The 22,154-nt window shown below is 36.4% G+C and overlaps 1 protein-coding gene across 1 annotated transcript; it reads right to left on the bottom strand.

Moving 5' to 3' along the window:
- Positions 1-147: 147 nt before the first annotated feature.
- Positions 148-22,018, bottom strand: zc3h7ba (zinc finger CCCH-type containing 7Ba). The gene is made up of 23 exons (XM_048185372.1): positions 21,788-22,018; positions 19,910-19,985; positions 19,339-19,375; positions 18,949-19,146; positions 15,828-15,986; positions 15,474-15,554; positions 15,293-15,349; positions 15,124-15,163; positions 14,456-14,649; positions 14,122-14,377; positions 13,687-13,745; positions 13,476-13,578; positions 11,914-12,075; positions 11,629-11,834; positions 9,633-9,733; positions 8,646-8,827; positions 7,953-8,008; positions 6,940-7,187; positions 6,750-6,855; positions 4,291-4,399; positions 1,385-1,512; positions 1,139-1,311; positions 148-970 (listed from the first exon to the last, which is right to left on the bottom strand). The coding sequence occupies exons 2-23, from the start codon at positions 19,966-19,968 to the stop codon at positions 790-792; spliced, it is 2,895 nt and encodes a 964-aa protein (XP_048041329.1). The 5' UTR covers positions 19,969-19,985; positions 21,788-22,018; the 3' UTR covers positions 148-789.
- Positions 22,019-22,154: the final 136 nt, after the last annotated feature.

Raw genomic sequence — 22,154 nt, 5'->3', positions numbered from 1 at the left:
TCAGCTGAAAATACGCCCCTTCTCGTGCATTTATGTGATGTTGGTTTTAAAATGTAAACAATTTTACCTCACAAACTAATCACTCATTTTTAATACTCTTGTGTTAAAATAACAATATTATTAATATAAGTGACTGTAACACACTTGTGCACATGAAAAATGTATTTGAAACTATTAAACACATTTGACAAGATTTCTGATCCATTTCCACTGATTCACATCAATTTCAACGGTGAAATATTGGGTTCAGAACAGAGAACTAGAGAATACATACATAGTCATTTATTCAAAAAACAGATACCTACTAAAAAAAAACATATTTCATAAAATAATGTATTACATAATAATATGATCAATATGTTTAACGTTTCATTTTCTTGTATAAACAGTGAAGAATAAAACAAACTTACAAAAATAACACTTCTGTGCTCGTCTTATTGAAGTCCTGGACAAATCAACAACTGAAAGACAGTGTCCTGATCGCTGTCTAACAGATGAAACGTTTATTCAGTGTATGAACAGAATGAACACTAACGATCAACAGTTCACAAGATCCAGAATCACTCCAGACAGTCAAATTAATGTATTGAACTGCATCCACCATTTTGTTTCTCAAAAATTGTTCCATTCACAGACATATGGGTCACGTCTGGATGATATACACAAGTTCAGTCTGGAGGTTAACATTTTTCAGCTTCATTAAAACATGCAAACACTCATCAGGACTCTCACAGTAACTCTCACCTAATCAAACTCTCACAGACTCAGTACAAATGTGTTCTTGTTTGTTTAGTTCTGAAGCAGGAAGTTGTAGATCCCAAAGTCATTGTCAGTTTCAGAGATCAGCATGTCGGCTCTGGCTTTGTCTAACCTCCTGCGCAGAAAATCCCTCCGTCTGTGCCACTCCTGAAGCTCCTCCTCACTGTGAGCGAAGTCACAACTCAAGCCTTCAGTACAACCATCAGCCAACCTGTCAATCAAACACCACAGCCAATGAGGATGACAGTAAAAACCACCTGTGTACTGAATCAAGCAACATGTGAATGAGATACAAACTAACAACAGATTAGCCAGTTGGAAAAATTCTTTAACAAACCCTTCATCATTGATCATGTTCATTGACTTGATGATGGTGTACCTGGGGCAGATGGAGAAACAGGGTCCAGGGAAGCGATAGGACCAGGACAGACTCTCGTCTTCTCCCTCTCCGCTCAACACCCTGTACTTGTGTTTCTCTGTGGTGATGTGCTGCTGCCACTGCCGGTCACTGTTACTGTGTTTACCACACAGAGGGCAGTAGAAACTGTCCGGCTACACCAACAAACACACTTCATGAGCACACAGTAAACATTAGAACGGCAAGAATAAACCTGCGAGCACCAACCATTGGTTCAGCAAAGTCCGTCGGCATGGTGATCTGCTTCTCTTCTACTGGCTGAGGCGGTGACGTGCCGTCAGATGCTCTGTTCTGATTGGAGAGCCAGACGTCAAACACCTGCTGGATGTCCGTGACTGCAATTAAATCAGTCATTCATTCAGACTATGTCTAGACTGTGACGTCAGCTGAAACCAAATTCACACACATGTATGTGAAGTACATACTGCGCTGGTGACAGTAAAGAATGCTAAAGTTAGGACAGTTTGTTGCAGATTCATGCGTCTTGTATCATTAGTGAACAGTGATAACAAAAGGAGTCCGAATGTGGACGGGCTAATTTCGAGCAAAACAATTTTGGTCGAATTTGAGGTTCACACAAAAATTCGTTAATTAAGCCCTCGACTCCAAATTGCAAGCAAACATCTAAACGTATCGTTATTTGTACGTTTTCTGAGAGGGGTACCTTTCCTTTGTCCATGAAAAATGCAATTTTTCTCTGCTCGCTTCTTGACGACTGGCGCTTCCTCTCAGCACAAGTTTGGTATTGTTGTAAAGCACAATGTGAATATTCATAGTGAATTCTCAATGGCATGAGTCTGAATCAATGAAATGTGATTTTCAATCTCATGCTGATGTAAACAAAATGATCTTACTTGCGCTGAGTGACAGATCTGAAGCGCACGCACAAAGACAGCTCAGATAGCGTGCAATCCCAATCAAACTATGCAAATCCCACAGTTTTTCAAAATATCTGTCTTGGCGACAGTGTTGCCAAGTTTGCGGTTATCCCGTGGAATTTGGGCTACTTTAACACTAGAAACTCGGATTTTAACCTCCTGGATTTTTTTACCAGGGTACTCCTCCTGAAACGCGATTGGGCTGGTTTTGGGTTAGTTTTAAGTAGCAATTGGGCGGGTTTTGTTGCAAAAACCTGACAATGCTGCTTGGCGAGTATTCATACAAACATTATCTGTTATGTCTTAAGTGAACATTTGGTTAACTGTTGGGGAAAACACCTAATGTGTAACATTAGATCCCAGAGGTACAGGTAATATATAGGCTGTCTGATTCATTAAAGGATTTGTTCACTTTCAAATAAAATTTTCTGATAATTTACTCACCCCCATGTCATCCAAGATGTTCATGTCTTTCTTTCTTCAGTTGTTTATATAAAGCATATACATTTAATTTTTTTTTGAAAATGACCGATCGTGTCTCTACATAAGACCCTTATTCCTCGTCTGGGATCGAATAGAGCCCTTTGAAGTTGCACTGAAACTGTAATTTTGACCTTCAACCGTTTGGGCTCCATTGAATTTTGACCTTCAACCATTTGGGCTCCATTTGCTGACTTCGACTTCAAACAGGTGTAGCTCAGTCATTTTTTTTGTCTGATTCCAACAAATCATACAACATTTTGAAGGTTTCTTTAATAGAGAATGTGAAAATAGTAACTCATTTTTCAAAATTTGCTCACAGTGACTCGTTTTGCCAGCACAGGAATTTTTAACTCAAGAACATTTCCGCCATATTCAATTTTTTTTCAAAAGATACTTTTGCAAACTAGTCCTAGGTTTTTCGCCAGTGCAGTGCAAAGATTCTCTGGAGCAAACACTGAAACGCAAACTTAGCAAATCTGTATGTGACCGACTGACCAATTCCCTTGCTAAATGGATCGCAATGTCCTGCAGACCAGTTTCGTTAATAAAAAAGACAGAGGGTTAGCAGAGGTTTTGCAAATAGCCTCTTCAGACATAACATATAAACCGCCATCGTGAAACAAAAGAACTGCCTGTGAAAAATAATAATAATAATAATAAAAGAGTTTTTGAACTTTAATGTCACTAATGCTGATTATTCATTGATTCATTTGAATTGAAATATTTCATACTTTCACAGCAAAAATTATGTATGCGATTAATACATACTCTATGATTAATTAATCAAAATTAATCGCATACATAATTTTTGCTGTGAAAGTATGAAATATTTCAATTCAAATGAATCAATGAATAATCAGCATTGACTTCTAGAGTTGGTATCATGGGACGTGCTAGGTCGTACCTCCGGATTAATGTTAACACCTGGAAGCTTTACATTGATGTGGTACTTTAGAGTGGACGAACTCCGGTGATATGCAAATTCCTTGCTGCAGACATTGCAGACGACTTTATTTTTATCAAAACTTCCATCAGCCCGTTTTTTATAAGTAAATGTGTTATTTTTTCTCAGATTAATTAATCGAAATTAACACGTTATTTTGACAGCCCTAATATATATATATATATATATATATATATATATATATATATATAAATTAATCACCACGACATCATGCCAAAATGCACAAATTGGGCATGGATGCTTGTTTACTTAAATGGCTATAACTCTCTCACCAAACCTGGTGCACTTATGCATAGCCTAAATATGAGGACAAAAAATGTGGTTGTCCACTTTGTGGTGCTATAAAAGGGAAAAAAATAAATAAATAAAAAAAAATTATATATATATATATATATATATATATATATATATATATATATATATATATATAAAAATCAGCTACCCGGGAGGAACTATCACTATTTTACGTGTGTTCAAATGATTGTATGTTATGTTACTGAATATTATTGTATATTATGTTTCACTCACACACACACGTTATTCATACAATATGTTAGATCTCCTCATTCTAAATAACTTTGTAGGTTAAAAGGGTTAAAAATGTTAAAATATGCTATATTTTTATAAGAAAACTGAAAAAAATGTTTTCCCCTAATTCAATCAGCCCTAACACTAATCCTCATCTATCACACTACACAGGACCAATAGTGTGGGAATTGAACTTCAGCGCATGAATAAAACATCAGTGTTGACTGTGTGTTTGATTTCGTGTTTGATTTCATGCTCACAGCCGTTGTTCTTCATGTACGTCCACAGCTCCTTCTCCTCCTGACTGTGAGCGAAAGTACAGTTCCCGATGTAATGACATTTACGCTGCTTCAGCACATGGATGCAGATCTGTGGGGAAACATTCAGCATTAGACGCCAGGAGCTCACAGTTTAAACATCTTTATTAAAGCGTGCACACAGAAAGCTGCCTCTCTGACAGCACGTCGAGTGCAGAATTGAGTTCTCTCCAGTTTGTGTGTATTTGAAAGGGCAAATGCACACAAAAATATATCAAAACTGCCCGTGTTGGTGAGTATGCCTTTAAATAGTCAGTTATGTCTTAAACAGTTGGGAGAAAATCAGATGTGTAACATTCAATCCGTGCATTAGCTCCTAAAGTGACAGTAGCCTAAACCTGCTGTCCTTATCCCTTACGCTGCATTCACACGGGGCGCCGGCGTCAACGCTGAGGAGGGCTTGTGTTGACGCGATATAGTGATAACAGCCAATCACATTACTTTCCAGTGTTGCACGAACGCAATTGGCTAGCGACTGCTCTAGGGTATTTGCATAGGGCGATCTGATTGGATGACGCCTGCGTTGGCGCTTGAAAAGTTGAGAAATCTTCAACTTCTGCCGCTTGCAATGCGAGTGAAGTGACGCGACGGAACCCACAATTCAGTTCGGCAACGCATGACGTCACCCATTCAAAGCAAATAAGAAGCGTTAACGCCGGCGCCCCGTGTGAATGCAGCGCTATAGGGTCTTTGGCGTCTTTTTAGACCCCAAACGACGTTTGCTCAAATAAAATAAAAAATATTTTCTTTGTCTAAAATGACACGAAACTTTGATCTACAGATCTAGATCTACAAATAAAAAAAATTGGAGTGATATCTTGTTTTTATGTTAGTGTAGAAAAAGAAGTCACACTCAGGGTCTTTGGGGTCTCCAGAGACCCCCGGCAACAAAATGTAATTTTGTAATAAAATAATTGTTTTTTTAAAAACAAATGTAATTTTACTCTGTTTATTAATGTTTTTACTTCATATTTTTGCAGTTTTTGGAGGATTTATCATATCTTTTAAATTTATACAAATAAATAAATAAATATTTTTTAAAATAGGTTTTTATACAAAAACAGCTTTTTATGTAAAATTCACTTTATAAAAGACCCACATTTCTAACTGTCATTCATGGGGATAACATGGATAATTTGACATTGATTAGTGTAAGATTTTTGCCCATCTTTTGGAAAATGCAGTTTTAAAAGTAAAAAAAAATATCACTTTTACCAGTAAATGCTGCAGAGCTCCACTATGTGCTATTTGCTATCTGACTGACTGAAAGATATCTGTTCACAAGTAGTTTTCAGTTGGATTTATATCTAAATATTATGAAATCACAATTATGACAATACTTTTTTTTTGTCAAAGTTTATTATTATTTTTTTTTTTTTGTACTGGAAAAAAATAATTTTCTCAAAAATGTTTATTTTGAGGATTATTTTTTTCCATTTTCTAAGTGGGTTCTCATCATAATGTAACAATATTGAAAAAATGATTTTTTTATTACAAAAAATACTAAACACTGACAAAAAAGTAGCTTTTATTGTTATAATTGAGATTTATAATATGTAGATATGAATCCAACTGAAAAAAAAAAAAAAAAACTTGTGAAAAGATGTATTTCAGTAACTCAAATAGCACATAGCAAATAGTGGAGCTCTGCAGCATTTACTGGTAAAAGTGTTTTTACTTTTAAAACTGCATTTTCCAAAATATGGGCTAAAATCATACACTAAACCATGTCAAATTATCCATGTTATCCCCATGAATGAAAGTTTAGAAATCTGGGCCTTTCATAAAGTGAATTTTACATAAAAAGCTGTTTTTGTATAAAAACCTATTTAAAAAGATATGATAAATCCTCCAAAAACTGCACAAATGTTGTGTAAAAACATTAATAAACAAAGTAAAATTACATTTGTTTAAAAAAAACAAACAAACAAAAAAAAATGTTTTTGTTACAAAATTAAATTTTGTTGCCTGGGGTCTATGGAGACCCCAAAGACCCTGAGTGTACTTCCCAAACGAAGACCACACAAGGGTAGGTAAGGAAGTTAAAAAAAAAAAGAAAAAAAGTGAAAATCACTCAGTGCTCTTCACTGAGTAACTTTAGTACTTTAACAAGGATTTATACAAAGACGAATTGAATTTTAGTTGACAATCTATTGTAGATTTAATCAGCTAAATCTTATATTTTGTTGACTAAAACTAGACTAAAAACAACTCAGATGACTAAAATATGACTAAAACTAAATGCTGATTTAGTCAAAAGACTTTGTCTAAAACTAAATCAAAATTTGCTATCAAAATTAACACTGGCTTTTAATAGTTCAAATATATTGTATGTAGAATAATAAATAAAAAATAATTCCCATCACTACTTTAAACAGAATAAACTATTTGTTTTCACTCACGTCGTATTGTTGAGGAAAGGTCTTGGCAAAAGGCACAGGTCGCACCGTGACCCACTTCTTCCTCTCGTGAGACCTGACCAGTAAAACCCTCCTGTCTTTGGTCCAGCTGAAGAGAGACAGACAGAGGAAGAGAGTGAGAAGGTTCGTGTGTGTTCAGATGTGGCGTCTGTGTGTGTCCGTCTGTCTGCACCTGTGTCGGGCTTTAGAGGTGCAGTATTTCAGCGCTCGGTCCGGTTCACTGAGCAGCCCATCTTTCCAGCACTGACCGCACACAAACTTCATCATCAGCTCCAGCCTGTGACCTTTGACCTCAGCTGCATCAGCACTTCCTGTTCCCTGCACAGGACCCGCCTTCCCATTCGTTTGCTCTGCTCTGATTGGACTCCTTGGTTTTGCTGCAGTGTTTTTATTTGGTGATCGTGAAGCCGCAATCACAGGCTGATGAAGACACAATATAAACAGAGAGAGTTTAGAGACGATCACTACATGCTTTATGACAACAATCTATGTACAAATTAATGCGGTTTTACTATTGTTCACAGTGATCAGACCTCTAACACTAAGCATTTCAAGGATAATTCAACTAAAAATATAAAAAATCCCATGAGACTCACGCCATAGATGAGCAATGGCCAAAGTCAAGATTTTCACTAAATAATAAATAATTTTTTTCCCCCTCACTAAACCCTACTGTCTACTTCCAGAACAGTTGAAAGAACATTTTCCAAATTTCTTAAATGATAATTTTTCGTTATTTACTTACACACGTTTCCTTCTTTTTGCAGAGCATAAATGGAGAAATTTTAGAAAATGTTCTTCTCGCTGTTATCATATAATGGCATGTTTTATTGTTTTATATTTCATTGGCCTTAAAGCATTATTACAGGTTCTTAATGACAAATGTCATTAAAAAAAAAGAATTATTTTGTTGTTACAATAAAATATCAATATTAAAAGACCAAAATTAAAATGGAGCAAAATTTTAAAAACATTAATAATTTACTAATCTAAAAGTGCAAGAAGAACATTTTCTAAAACTTCTCCATTTGTGCAATGCAAAAAAAAAAAAAAAAACATTAAAATGTTCTAAAGTCATACAACTTTAGAACAACACCAGGCTGAATAAATAATGATAATTACAAAGTATTTAATAAATACTTTGATATTATATTAACATTATGTAACAATAGATAAGAAACTCACACGCTGTTTGCTCCAGTGTTTTTTGGACTCCTGCACAATCTCTTCATGGCTGATTTCTAAACACAGAGAGATTAAGTTTGGTGAGTTTATAAATATAACAATAAAGAAACCAGATGGATAGATAGATAGATAAAAAAGAAAATGGATGGATGGATGGATGCATGGTGTCTTTATTGCCATTATTATATTATTGTCATAGTACTATTTATTTTGACAAAGTATTGATTTGTTTTATTTGTGTATTTTTTGAGATATTTACCATCCTCTTCATAGCAATAAAACAAAATATTACAGCAAGAAAAAAAGTTAGAGAACACAATCCTTTCAGTCATTATTGTGCAAACATAAGCAGTTTTAAACAAATATCAAACATCACAATTGTTTTTTAATCAGACATCACAAGAATATCTGTGTGCAAGTGACACTTTAGATGAAATTGATGAACGAAATATTTAGTATAGATGTTTCATTGTAACAGCAAAATAATTCAGTTTTTACGACAAACATACATGAGGCACATCTAAAGTATATACAGATACAGTACTTGACTAAAATAATGAATTGTTTCCACTCCAAATGTCACACTTAGTGCCTCATGAGTTGGTAATGCACGTTATGATTTCTGTCACATGACAGTAACCGGTATTAAACCGTAGTGTGTGTGTATCAGATCTCCAGTGTGTGTTTGTGTACCAGAGTCTCTCTGCAGGATCCAGATCTGCAGTTCGATGAGCGAGTGAGCGAAGCAGCAGCCGTCCTCCCTCTTACAGCCCAAACTGAGCTCATGACGACACATATCAAACTGACAGTGAGAACTCAACGCTCGGATCTTACTGTAACTCACAGTGCTGTTCTTCACCACGTGAACCAGACACCTGACAGAGAGACACACAGATGCTTTATTATGGCTGGCCGACTGGAACAAACACACCAATGGATGGATGGATGTGACGGTGAGGAAATTTTCCCACCAGTTAATCGACATGTAACAACACTAGTAATCACCAGGAGGGGGCGTTCCCCTCTTTTTCGTTCCCCGCGATGCTTATAAATCGCTAATTTGAGATAAAGCGAAAGTAAAATGTGCATGGGCATTCATAATGAAATAATTCATTAATTTTCAATTAAGTTGAGCTTCCATAGGAATGAACTAAAATTGCTCTATGTCAATAGACTATGAATGCTGAGGATTTTTCTTTCGCTTTCATATTAGTGCCAATTCGGGGGCGGCAATTGCTTGAACGGTGGGTTATTCTAAATGAAAAATACAACAGCTAGAAAAACACAACTAATCCTTTGCAGGTTCCCTATTAGGACTGGGTTTAAATACAAAATATTGTCTTGTCAGTCAGCTCGTGATAAATGAAATCTGACTCCTGCTGCTGATCTGTGCCGCGACTCTCGTTCGACTCACGCTACATTGAGCAGATGCGTTCAGTTTTTAATTGTAGTGTTCGTTTTCAAACTGAACTAAAAGGATTTGTATTACTATAAAAAAAAAGGTGTATGTATGATGTAACCGGTGTTGCGGCTGAACACCGGTAACACTGTCAACACAGACTATCACAGCAAGGCTTAATGGATAGATAAATATAACAATAAAGAAACCAGATGGATAGATGGATGGATAGATAGATAGAACAACAAAGTAAATGGATGGATGGTGTTTTTCTCACGTACTTCTTCTTGTCAAACTGATGTTGCGTTTGAGTGTTGGCACACAGAGCAGGATTCTCCTTCCAGCGTTTGCTGATCATTCTGGGTTTACAGTCAAAACAGGCCTGATGAAAGACAAACGACAGTGTTTCAGTATCAGAACAGAGACGTCCAGAGAGTTTAAACAGAAGAGTTACCCCTAAATGTCCCATTAAATAAGCACATGACTCATCATTCAGAGCACTGAACCAGGAGCACCAATCTTTTATGGAATATTTTCACTTAAATGAATATTACAGCCATATCACCCTGTACCCAAGACTGGTTGCCCACTGAAGCTAAGCAGGGCTGAGCCTGGTTAGTACCTGGATGGGAGACCTCCTGGGAAAACTAGGTTGCTGCTGGAAGAGGTGTTAGTGAGGCCAGCAGGGGGTGCTCACCCTGTGGTCTGTGTGGGTCCTAACGCCCCAGTATAGTGATGGGGACACTATACTGACAAAAAGCACCGTCCTTCGGATGAGACGTTAAACCGAGGTCCTGACTCTCTGTGGTCATTAAAAATCCCAGGATGTCCTTCGAAAAGAGTAGGGTGTAACCCCGACATCCTGGCCAAATTTGCCCATTGGCCTCTGTCCATCATGGCCTCCTAATCATCCCCATACACTGATTGGCTTCATCACTTTGTCTCCTCTCCACCAATAACCTGGTGTGTGGTGGGCGTTCTGGCGCAATATGGCTGCCGTCGCATCATCCAGGTGGATGCTTGCACATTGGTGGTGGTTGAGGAGATTCCCCCTTCAATATGTAAAGCGCTTTGAGTGCCCAGAAAAGCGCTATATAAATGTAAGGAATTATTATTATTATTATTACTTTGACTGATTTGTGTAAAATGATATCACTTACATGAGATAAAGTATCAGTGCTCTAGAAAAAGCGGTTTTGTCCTACATATAGGTTGTTAACAAAGGGTTTTTTGATTTTGTTAATGACAACTATTATATGAAAACAACATGTTTCATGGACAGAAACCTCTCAGATTATCTTATTTTTTTTTTTTTTTGAAGATTAGTGTCATGCGTTTGGAATGACATGAGGGTTTCTGTCCCTCCATTGAAAGTCCAGATAACCTAAACGGATTATTTTTATATGTGAAGAAAAGCCTAATTAAATCTGTTCATCACACAAAGCATTCGTATCTCTTCACAAGACCTGTGTTAAACTGCTCAGTTCATATGGATTACTTTTATCATGCCATTATTTCCTTTTTTGACCTTCTAAGTTTGAGTTCTTATTTCAGCAGATTAGGTTTCACAAAAAAATATGTTTGCATTGATACATATTTAAATGCTGATGAAATTCATATATAAAGTGTTTGAATATTTGGTTTAATTTTTCACTCTCGTTAACTACTTATTATTTTCATTGACAAAAATTAGATGCAATTTTTGTTTTGTTAGTTTTATAGTATATCTATAACTTTTGTTAGTTTTATAGTAAAACTGACTAATATTAATGAACATGACATGCAATTTTTGACTAAATTTAAAGGATATTTTTGTCAAAAAAAAAAAAAAAAAAAACTATGGCTAAATATATCCTATTTTACACATTTTCTTTGCATTTTATTTATTTTATTTTTTTTTGCAATTTTAATATTTTGCAATTATAAACTTACAACACACACACATATATATATATATATATATATATATATATATATATATATATATATATATATATATATATATATATACACATACATACACACACGGATTGACAAACTGCACAATAAAACAAAACATACAAAATATCAAATACAACAACTTTCTTTGCATTTATAATTTTTATTTCTTATGCATCTCTTGTAATGATTTTATGATTTTGAAAATCTTTTTTTTATATCAATAACACCCCATTATAAGACTCTTTCAACTATGGAATAAATCCATCAGTAAAAACATCAAGACTGGTATCAAATCATGAAATTTTCACCACAAATTGTGTGCGTGTTTGCTCTTACCTCACAGAGGAACATAAACATGCCCGTGTGTATGTTCAGGAGTTTGATGACACTGAGTGTTTGTCTCTCATTGGTCGCCAGTGGATTGAAGAGCAGCTCTCTGACGAGTAAGCCCCGCCTCTCCTGCGTCCACACGTCTATTTCTTCTTGACAATATGCAAACGTGCAGCCCTCACCGTACTTACACACCTGATTCTCCAACACCTCTACACACACAAACATAGGAAGGATTACAAACACATTAATTAAGGTAGTAATTAATTAATCATTCCACGGGTGACGCACCTCTGCAGAGCACAAAGGCGGCCTGGAAGTTGTTGCGAGTTGGGCGGGGCCGGATCCGCCTCCAGGGTGAGTTGGCCCCACCCCTCCGTCTGCACAACAGAAGATCCTTCTTACAGCTGTGATTCACATCAGATCTGAGCTCAAAATCCAGCACACCTGGACCTGAGAGAGACACACAGACCGATGAGTTAAAGCCAGAGTTTGGGGTATGACATTACAGTTAACGCAAGTTTTGTAATCAGATTACTTTTTTTTTTAGTAACTAGTAAAGTAACATTACTTTTAAATTTGCAACAAAATATCTGACAGCTCTCCTGTCCTTATATTGAGAAACCGTGAGTGAATACAGAGGTGTTGTGTGAACATGATGGTTATTGGTAGTTTTAGACCACATCTGAGCATTTACTCATCTCACTTGCACAAAAACAGATTCAGTATTCCTCAAAATTAATAAAAAGAGTCATATGCGGTTCAGAATATAACGCTAACCTGCAATAATCATGTTAGATAGCACTTTATGCATTAATAAACCAATGTCTAGGGCCCTATAAAATCCGTTTTATTTTTTCCCAAATTCTGTTTTATTTTTTCAAAAATTCTGTTTTTTTCATTTTCTTTATTATTTGGATTCCATTTTAATGGTTAAATTAAATTTTAGTAATCAAAAAGCATGTCTAATGAATTGAAATAATGAAACTTGTCCAATTTAACAACAATTTATTAAAAGTTCAACAAAAAATATATTTTTATGAAATGTTTTGTTTTATCAGAAATTCTATTGTGTATTTTATTTTTTCCGGCAATCAAATGAACGCACACCATTTAATTTATCTTTAATGTTAAAATTAAAACATGGGAAAAAAAAAACTTTACTCCTTAAAAATATAGTTTTAATAATTCATTATTAAATTAATTTAGCTAAATTCTACTTTACAACACTAATATGTTTATATCAAGATGAATCAAACTTTTATTTTGACAGGTTACTGAGAGCTTTGAGTTTCTCTCTGTTTATGACGATAGTTTTCTCAAAAGTGGTTAAATGCTGATGAAATGACTTTCAGAGCATTCATTTTCTTATATAGTGAGGCGACAGAGGACGAAATCACAGCGAGCGTTGCACGTGCTTCAGCGTTTTCTGCATTGCGGAAATCATAGGGCCCTAAATGTCTTTGCTGCTGACCTTTGATGATCCAATTCAACCATACTAATGAGAAAAAATAACTTTAGATAAACAAACATTTGTGTTTCACACTGCGGGTATTAATTTTGTTTTGTCTGCATTTGTTTTTTTTTCCCTCAGAGGAAGACCGTGAGGGTTTAGGGTGCCATTTGGGACATGGTCATCATCTGTTCTTCTTCTGCACTTTTTACTGTTGTGGCGGTTAGCAAACAGCATTGCATCACCACATGCCCCGTTTCTGGACTGGAGTGTGGATCACCTGTGACTGACTGTAGTTGTCGTCTGACTGTATGAAACGAACCTTGACGTCTGTAATGTGAGAGTTCGGGATGAATGCATTTACTGTTACACACCTAATAGATAAATAGATCTGAATCACCTGTAGAAGTAAAGCAGGTGCTGCAGGCTTGAGTAAATTCATGTGTTTGTTCCAGTGGGTTCTTGGACAGACAGGAAAGTTTGGAGGTCATGTGACCGTTCCTCTGTAACACACACACACACACACACACACACACACACACACATGAACTCTCCCTCATGTTAAACAGAGATGCTCTAATGCTTTCATATCATCAGACAGTCACACTCACCGTATGAGAAGAGTTTGTCAGTTTGACAGACGGCAGAAAACTATGACAGACTTTCCCACCTGAAAGAGAAATAAACACATACAGCAGAATTAATTTATTTGTTCTCACAGTCTTGGAAACCTGGACACAAGAGGCATTTTAAAAGTGATATTTCTAGAGATAAATCAAATCCTAAAAAGCCATATGAATGTAATTTGTCTCTCAAGATAACTAATAAAGTAGAAAAAGATTACAACGATCTTTTGTTATCACAAATATAAATGTACATTCCCTTGAAAAGCATTAAGGTCTTGAAACTTTGGGAAGCATAAAATATAATTATTTGCACTTACTTTATTAAACTACTTTAATATCCTGACACTTTTAGTTTCTGTAAATAAAATATCTAGTAGGTAATACAGGAATCACATGACTAGAAGATCCGAACGCACAGACCTGGCAGACTGAATTCAGACAGCGAATCGAGCGCGTCTCCTCCCACCACTAGAGGGCGCTGCAGGGAAACGGTGTCAGCGGACGGACAGATGGAGTCTAACGCGTCCAGAGTGGAGCTGGAAGAGTCAGAGTTCATCTCAGTTTTAGTGAAGGTGTCCAGAGAGTTCAAATGACTCCCGACGGAGGAGAAGAACGCGGGTGGAAGACGAGGAGTCGGAGAAGAGAAACACACCAGACCGGTTGGAACGACTCCACTCTGAGTGAGAAACAGGAAAGATTCCACTAGAAACCGCAAGCTACATCTCCAACACTCATCATTATTCAGTCCCCTCACCTGCGGTGTGTCCTCCTCTTTAGACATGCAGTCCAGGAGACTGTCCAGCTCGTCTCCCATCAGGTCGTTGTCCTCCAGCGGCTGAGACACGGGCACCGACAGCGGCACGGCTCCAGACAGACGCGGGGCCTCATGGGAGTCGCTCACGGGGACCGGGGCCGGTAAGACAGGAGACGGCCATTCAGACGAGCCAGCTGTTGGGAAGAGAAGGCAACACATTCAACCGCAGAACTTAAATAAAACACTTGCATGCTGTACACTATATACTAGCTTCTTTTGTATAAAAATAGCAGGTGAAATAGCATCTCCATCATCATTATATCATTAGCATTATTAAATTACTTCTACAGCATTTGTTAATCTTAATCTAAGATCATTGTGAGTTAATGTCAGCTACTGCAATTTAACCAGAGACATCTAATAATCTAATAATAAATAAAGTGTTGCCATTTACGTTTGGCAGACACTTTTATCCAAAGCGACTTGCATTGCCTTCAAAGTATTTCATCAGTTCATGCTTTCTCTGGGAATTGAGCCAAAGACCTTGGATCTTGGATCTAGCGCCACAATTTGCAATCTGAACTACATGAAAACAACTATGCTGCATTCCCAGCATTCCATACAGATCAGTATGATATTATGAACTTAATAAATGTTTCTTTAAGTACCTGCAGAGTCGGTCTCTTTCTCCAGCTCAACAGACGAGATCTGCAAACAAACACAAATGATGAGAGAGGGAGTTATGCTGAGCTGCAACGCAAAGATTAAAATTCAAATTCATGCAATGCTGATTAGAGGTTTAAAATTTAGTTTTTTTATATATATATAAAGTCCTGCCTCATCTAAAGGTGGAGAAATGAGCCCGTCGTCCTCAGATCCTGCCGCCGCCCCCCTCTGAGACAAGACAATGAAAAGAAAATGTTATACAAATACAGCTTTCTGATAATATGATTATCTTCACGAAACATTTCTTTAAGCACTCAAGCATAACGTCATGCAGGGAATTCTGGGTGCTCACATGAGAACTGATGTATGCTTTTCTGTTCTTCAAGCCTAGACTGGCTGCAATTTCCTGGGACAAATTACTGACTGTCTGATCCTGAAAAAGACAGAAAACTTCAGAGAAACTCGACAGAAAGAAGTCACAAGCCCTAGACCATGTCACATGATCCTGATAAATGGCTTAATTGAGCTTTTTCCCCCCACTGGATACATTATCTGGACTAAAAATACATATTTTACAATTGTACATAATTAGCATTTTAAATAATATTACATCAATTTAAGTTTTCCACTAAATTCCTTTCCAATAGACATTAATGAGCAGCAACATTTACTTTCATGATGGTAATGGCTTGTTTGTGATGTTTACCTGAGGTGAGGCCAGCAGACATGCAGTGCTGCACTCATACGCCTCTCTCAGTTTCCCAGACTCCCTCAGACACACGGCTTTACGATATAACGCTTTAGTGCTGTCTTTACACACCTCCAGAGCGCGGTCACAATCATTCACCCCGCTGTCAAACTCACCCTGAGAAAATACAACACATTTATATCCTGCTTTGCATTAATGTGAGCAAAAAACACATTTTTGTGTGTGTCCCTTTAAATGCAAATGAGCTGCTGCTCCCCGCCCCCTTTCCAGAAGAGGGCGGAGCTTTAACAGCTCACACTTCGGTTGCTCAACAACAACAAAGCTGGAGAATCTCACGCAGCCAAAATGAGGATTGTCAGTAACAGTGTTCAGCCTTACATTGTTCAAACCGGAGTCGACACTGATGGAGAGACTCAGGAAGTTTCTGAATGGTTAATGGATAAATGTATGTAGTTGCTGTGGAGTTGATTCAACTTTGAGTTTGAACTTTGAGCGTTGTAACTTTGCAGATGTTGTTTATGCTCAAATAGCATTATTGCACACTAACTAAAGTTAAAAAAGTGAAATTATAATCAACCACTCCTTTAAAAGGTACACTATGTAACTTTTGGCCCTCTAGTGGTTAAAAAACAAAACTGCATGCATTTTGTGGAAGAAGATTGTCTTAGTTGTGCTTTGGCTCTACGTGACATCCCGACAGGTCTAAAATATAAACACTTATAATCAGTGTTGGGGGTAACGCATTACAAGTAACTCGAGTAACGTAATCAGATTAATATTGTCAAGTAACTAGTAAAGTAACACATTACTTTTAAATTTACAACAAAATATCTGAGTTATGTTTTCAGATAAGTAACGCAAGTTACGTTATTTTCTCATTTACTGACAGCTGAAAGGTTTGTTTGAGCTGCGCCCTCTACTGTACATTTGCATTTCCTTCAGCCTGAGGCTTATTCGCCAATTTTGGTGTGAAAGGGCCTTTATATTTGCCCAAAAATAACTTGTTTGTTATTGAAAAAAAAACAAAAAAACAAAACAAAAAACAAGCCCAGCCAAGGTGAGAAAAATACAAAAGTAATATGACTTTCCTTAAAAAGTAACTAAGTAACACAATTAGTTACGTTTATGGGAGTAACACAATATTGTAACACATTACTTTTTAAAGTAACTTTGCCCGACACAGGCTTAATAGGCTTACCATAGTGAATCAGGATGAGGCAAAAAACACATTTATGGAAGTAGAATTGATGATGTATTGAATTATTGACTAAAATTTTGTTAATTGTAAACAACAAAAAAGTTACATATTTTACCTTTAAACTAAATATAACTTCATGAACTTCGCGAATCCGGCTGTTAGTTATTCTGAAGAGTGGCACAGCAGAGAGATAAAGGGAACTAAGGGGATTCAGACATGATTTAGTTTTATTCAAAATATTTATTTTGTTTATTAGTGTGACACTTCTGATAATTTCATTGTTTCATTTGATTTAAGTAACTGTATCTATAGTGTGGATATAGATTTCACACTCACACTAGGCACATTAATATTATATTATTAATATTAATATTATAGGTTAAAATTAACACTTAAACTACCCATTAAAGATGAGTGGGAGGAATCTGACCACATCTAGAAGTCCTCAACCCAGAACTTTGTCTGGTTCTTCTAGTGGCCCTCGTCTGAGCAGCCTGGTGACGGCTTCATAGTCAGATCACATGCATCCAGCTGGGGTTAGAGAGGGATCTGGGACTTTGGGAACTGCTCAATAAGCTCTTTCTCATGCTATCACGCCGTCCTTGCTCCATCCTTATCTATGTGTGGAGAAATCCTTGCCTGGTTCCTTTAGTATCCTTGAACATTCCTTACATCCCAGCTCATGACTTATTGATGTTAATGTATTCTTGGCGTTGAGTATATATACACTAACTGAAGAATAAACCTCTGAAGATGCTTGAACTCTGAACTCTTGCCTGTGCTTTTAATTTCTTCCCATGGCGAGGGGCAACTTAGAGTACTGGGGCAAAAAGGCTGAACCTTTCTAGATTTTACAACAATTTGGGGAAAAAAAGCACAAAAACTTACCAGATTACTGAGTGTACTGTTGGTTACAGTGTTTACCTCCTTTTTATTCATGTTTTAACTTTTTCTTTATTTGTGAAAAATACTACAATATGATTACATAATCAAGAAGTTGCTATCTGAAATATAAATTGCTTATTTTAAAGATTTAATTTTATTGTGTTTTTTATGTTGATTTCTTAATTATTTCTAATTTAGTAAATATGCAATATATTAATTTTATTGCGATTGTTATGCATGTTTTATTTACTATCTTTAAATTAAATAGATTGACATCGAGTCAAGTCATATTGCATTAGGCTTGCTGCGATAGTCGGTGTTGACAGCCGCAACATTTCCTCACCATAACAACCCTAACTATCAGTAATCAATATTTTCACATGCAACATAAAATGCAAAACTTAAATTCACAGCTAAAACTGCTGACATCTGAAGTCTAGAGTCCCTGGCCACTATTTGTATGTAATTTTTTGGATATTATACAAAAAAAAAAAAAAAAACTGAAGGAAAACATCAAGATGCACATAAAAAACTTTAAGGCAGAATTTTTTTTATCCAATAAGACATGCATAAACTATAATGGAAACACGTTTACTGAAAAATGCGCAACAAAAGAAGTCATGACATGTGACTTTGCCTAAACAGATCATGTGATCAGAAAAATGGGACCGCATAACTGGACTAACCAGTGCAATCTTATAGCACAGATTCACAAATGTTGGTTCAGTCATTCTGAAATGTGTGAGCCAAAGTCTGTCATCAGTTTAAATGTTTCTTATGACAGCCTTTATTGTGTTTTGCCTGTTGCTCTGAGATGCAACTCATTTATAATGTAGGAAAAAAGAGCTACGGTTTATTCCCTGATTGCAGCAATTTTAATTATTATTACAGATATTTTGTGCCAATTTCCCAGAAAGTTGCTCTCCAGAACACGGGATGGAAACGCAAATTCGCAAAAAATGTTTTATGCGATATATTCCAATTTTGCACACAAGTTAAATTCACAGCTTTGGATGTAAACACAGCTATATTCACCATGTTCTGATGGGCGGCCGCGCGGTTGATGTACAGACTCTCCAGCAGGGCGGCGGGAACATGAAGCCCCTCGGCCTGAGCGTAAAGTGCCACATTGACACCCTCACTGAAATGACCCCGTGCCTGCGTCCACTCGCTGTCTCGAAAGGCGGCGTTGCCCTCGTCTAAGAGATCACACACCAGCTGAACCACAAACCCCTGATGACACCAACAACAGAGACAAACAGATGAGGAACAAATGGTCATAAATTAATGTTTTTAATGCTCATTTCACGCTATAATAACAGTACCAAACATGCTAAATGTCTGAATGGGTTTACTCAGCTACACTATGGTAACAAATTGTGAATGTGTCTTCATTTGTGTGCAAAATATCTCCTCAAGCCCAACCTCATAGCCTTCAGGGTCCGGATAAGGCAGAGAACATCTGTAGACACAAATAAAAAACAAAAATCAGCAGATATTCAATGATACTCAAAACTGTAAGAATGACAGAGTAGATTAGCGCTTCTCAACTGGTTTGTTTCACACAATCCGCCCATGTTGACATCTGTCGAATTTGACCAGATAACACATGAATTGTTGCCAAAATACTTTGATTGGACACCAACACAATCTACTATCAGAACAAACCAAAAACTCATTTTTTGGGCCACGAACAGCCAGTTTAAAAGACTAAAGGGTTTGCTGATCTGTTTTCATGGCAAGAAGCGTTTATGTAAACTCTATCAGGCTTTTAAAACTATAAATATCTTACAAAATGTTAACTGAATAAAAAAAATGTTTCTTCACTGGTGTAAACCAAGCACGATCTAATGAAACACGGGTTTAGACAAAATAACTTTCTCCTAATATTAAAAGCCTCATCTTGGCCTATTCGGCAATGGATATAAATAATCTGGTCTGAGAATAATAGCACAATCTAGTATTTATTTCTGCAGGGTTTGACAGTTTGTCATACTTGATGAAGCTCAGCGCTCTCCGAATCTCCTCTCGGCGCTTCTGACGCTCAGCGCTCATGTTTGACCATGACAAGCCTGAAAAACAAACAAATGCATTTGCAAAAGTTCACGTTTACCATCTGTTCACCTTGACAGTCCCAAAAAGACACAAACACATTTAATGCATTATATAAACCAAATCTTTGGTGAACTTTCTTCTTACAGAAAATAAACCCTGGTAGCTGTGGTTGAGAGAATAATTCTGTAAAAACACAATGAAAATGTAAATATACTTACAGAATCTGTACATTTCACAGTTTAACCCTCTGGGGTCTGAGGATTTTTGGGGCCCTGAGAAGTTTTGACATGCCCTGACATTTGTGCTTTTTTCAGTTGTTCATAAACATATTAATGACACAAGTGTCATTACACTGTATTCAGCACAAACTAGGCTACCATAATATGTGAGGAACATGTATGTACATGTTTGTGTTTTTGAAGGAATAACGTTTATGCGTGGTTATTGAAAAAACAAAAAACTTAAGTCACTGAAATAAGGCCAAAAATAATATATTAAATCTGTGTTCACAAGACTTCTGGGTATTGGAGATTGTAGACTAGAGTTTTTGCTTCAAAATGATGTAAAAATGATTCTGCCTACTCTTTCATTGCGTGGAGGCGTGAATCATCATAAATAATGCTGTGATTCACACCTGAGAAGACAAAAGATCTGCATAATGAGTCGCATAATGAGCTGCATAATGAGGCCTTTCAGTCAGGTAGGCTGTGAAAAAACCCTCTGTGATCATGCTGATAACAGGATTAATGTCCACTCTTGACAAAAAAACTAAACAAAAAAACATGATTTTTGTGATCTCATGCACATATTATTGCACATGATGTGAAGAAAATTTTGTATAGGCCTATGTTAAATTACTGTACCAGTCAAAAGATTGGACACATTTTTTAAAAGAAATCTTAAGTCTCTAACCACATATAATGTATTTCTGTGATGCAAAGCGTCTGAACATTCCTACCTCTACAGACTTCGGTAAAGTTGGTTTTATATTCACATATTCAGACTTATGATAAATTCAGACTTTCCAATAAATGTGCAATAAATTAATGTTTGCGAATTTTAAGCAGCGACATGATATTGACAACCAACGATTGTCAACTTACAACATTTTTCACAGTCGATCAAAATAGGCAAGTATTGTTTTAATGGCATATTTACTTGTGAATGTCCACTGAATGTCCAATGTAGTGTGATTAACAAGGCTATTGAATACGGATATCCGAATGTGCGAATATAAAACCAACTTTACCCAAGTCCTCTATGGCATTTCATATAGAAATACAACTTTTCACTGTAAATTTTAAAACGTTTTGCTAATTTTTACTTCGAAAAACAGTACATTTACAGTATTTTCCAACAGATTACATTGAATGTAAGGTTAGATCTATTGTTTTTGCCATATATATATATAGTAAGGGAATTTACTGTTAACCACCATTTTAGTGTTTTTCAGATAAAAATACAATAATTTATTTCTGTTTATACATCAAAGTATATTTAAGTATCTTAACAGTGTTATTATAGGTTTTTATTGGTATCTGATGTAATGTGAGTTGCCTACTATTATCATAATACACTATATCAGACTCAGTACTGCTAGTGTACTAGAAGAAGGGAGTTCACTGGACATTTGAAACACGCCCAGACGAACTTCCTCCCTTCAGTTTCTGCAAAAACGAAACTGAAGCAGTTGGAAATAAATATTCACAACGAGAACCTAATAATCCATGAAGTCAGTCACCAAAGAGCAAATATAACGCCCTAATAAAGTCGTATTAAAAGTACTCACAAAGTTTCTGTATGACTCCACTAAACTCACCTGTATCGGGAGAAAATCATGACCAAACGCACTTTCTTCTGCGCCTCGCGCGTGTTTAGTTGGTAATTCGTGTCTAAAACATTAGAGGAATGACTGACAGGTTATTAGTCGACCATCCTCAAGACATTTTTCCATATGTATGTGTCAACGCTGTCCTGTGAACTCGACAAATGTTTCCAGCTAATATTCACTTCCCATGAGACGCACGCGGCTGTTCCGCTAGGAGGCGCTCAGTGGAATCCGCGTTTAAATCTCTCTCGAGGGTTTTTTATTGTTATTATTTTATTTTGAAACGAATATATTGTAAAAATGGTTCCTTTATAGAGTTTATAACTGCTATACAAATGGATGCACGCCATAAGAAACA

The sequence above is a fragment of the Megalobrama amblycephala genome, linkage group LG1 (genome assembly GCF_018812025.1).
Source record: "Megalobrama amblycephala isolate DHTTF-2021 linkage group LG1, ASM1881202v1, whole genome shotgun sequence".
NCBI classification, from domain to species: Eukaryota; Metazoa; Chordata; class Actinopteri; order Cypriniformes; family Xenocyprididae; genus Megalobrama; species Megalobrama amblycephala.
This window is presented reverse-complemented; position numbering and strand designations above follow the sequence as displayed.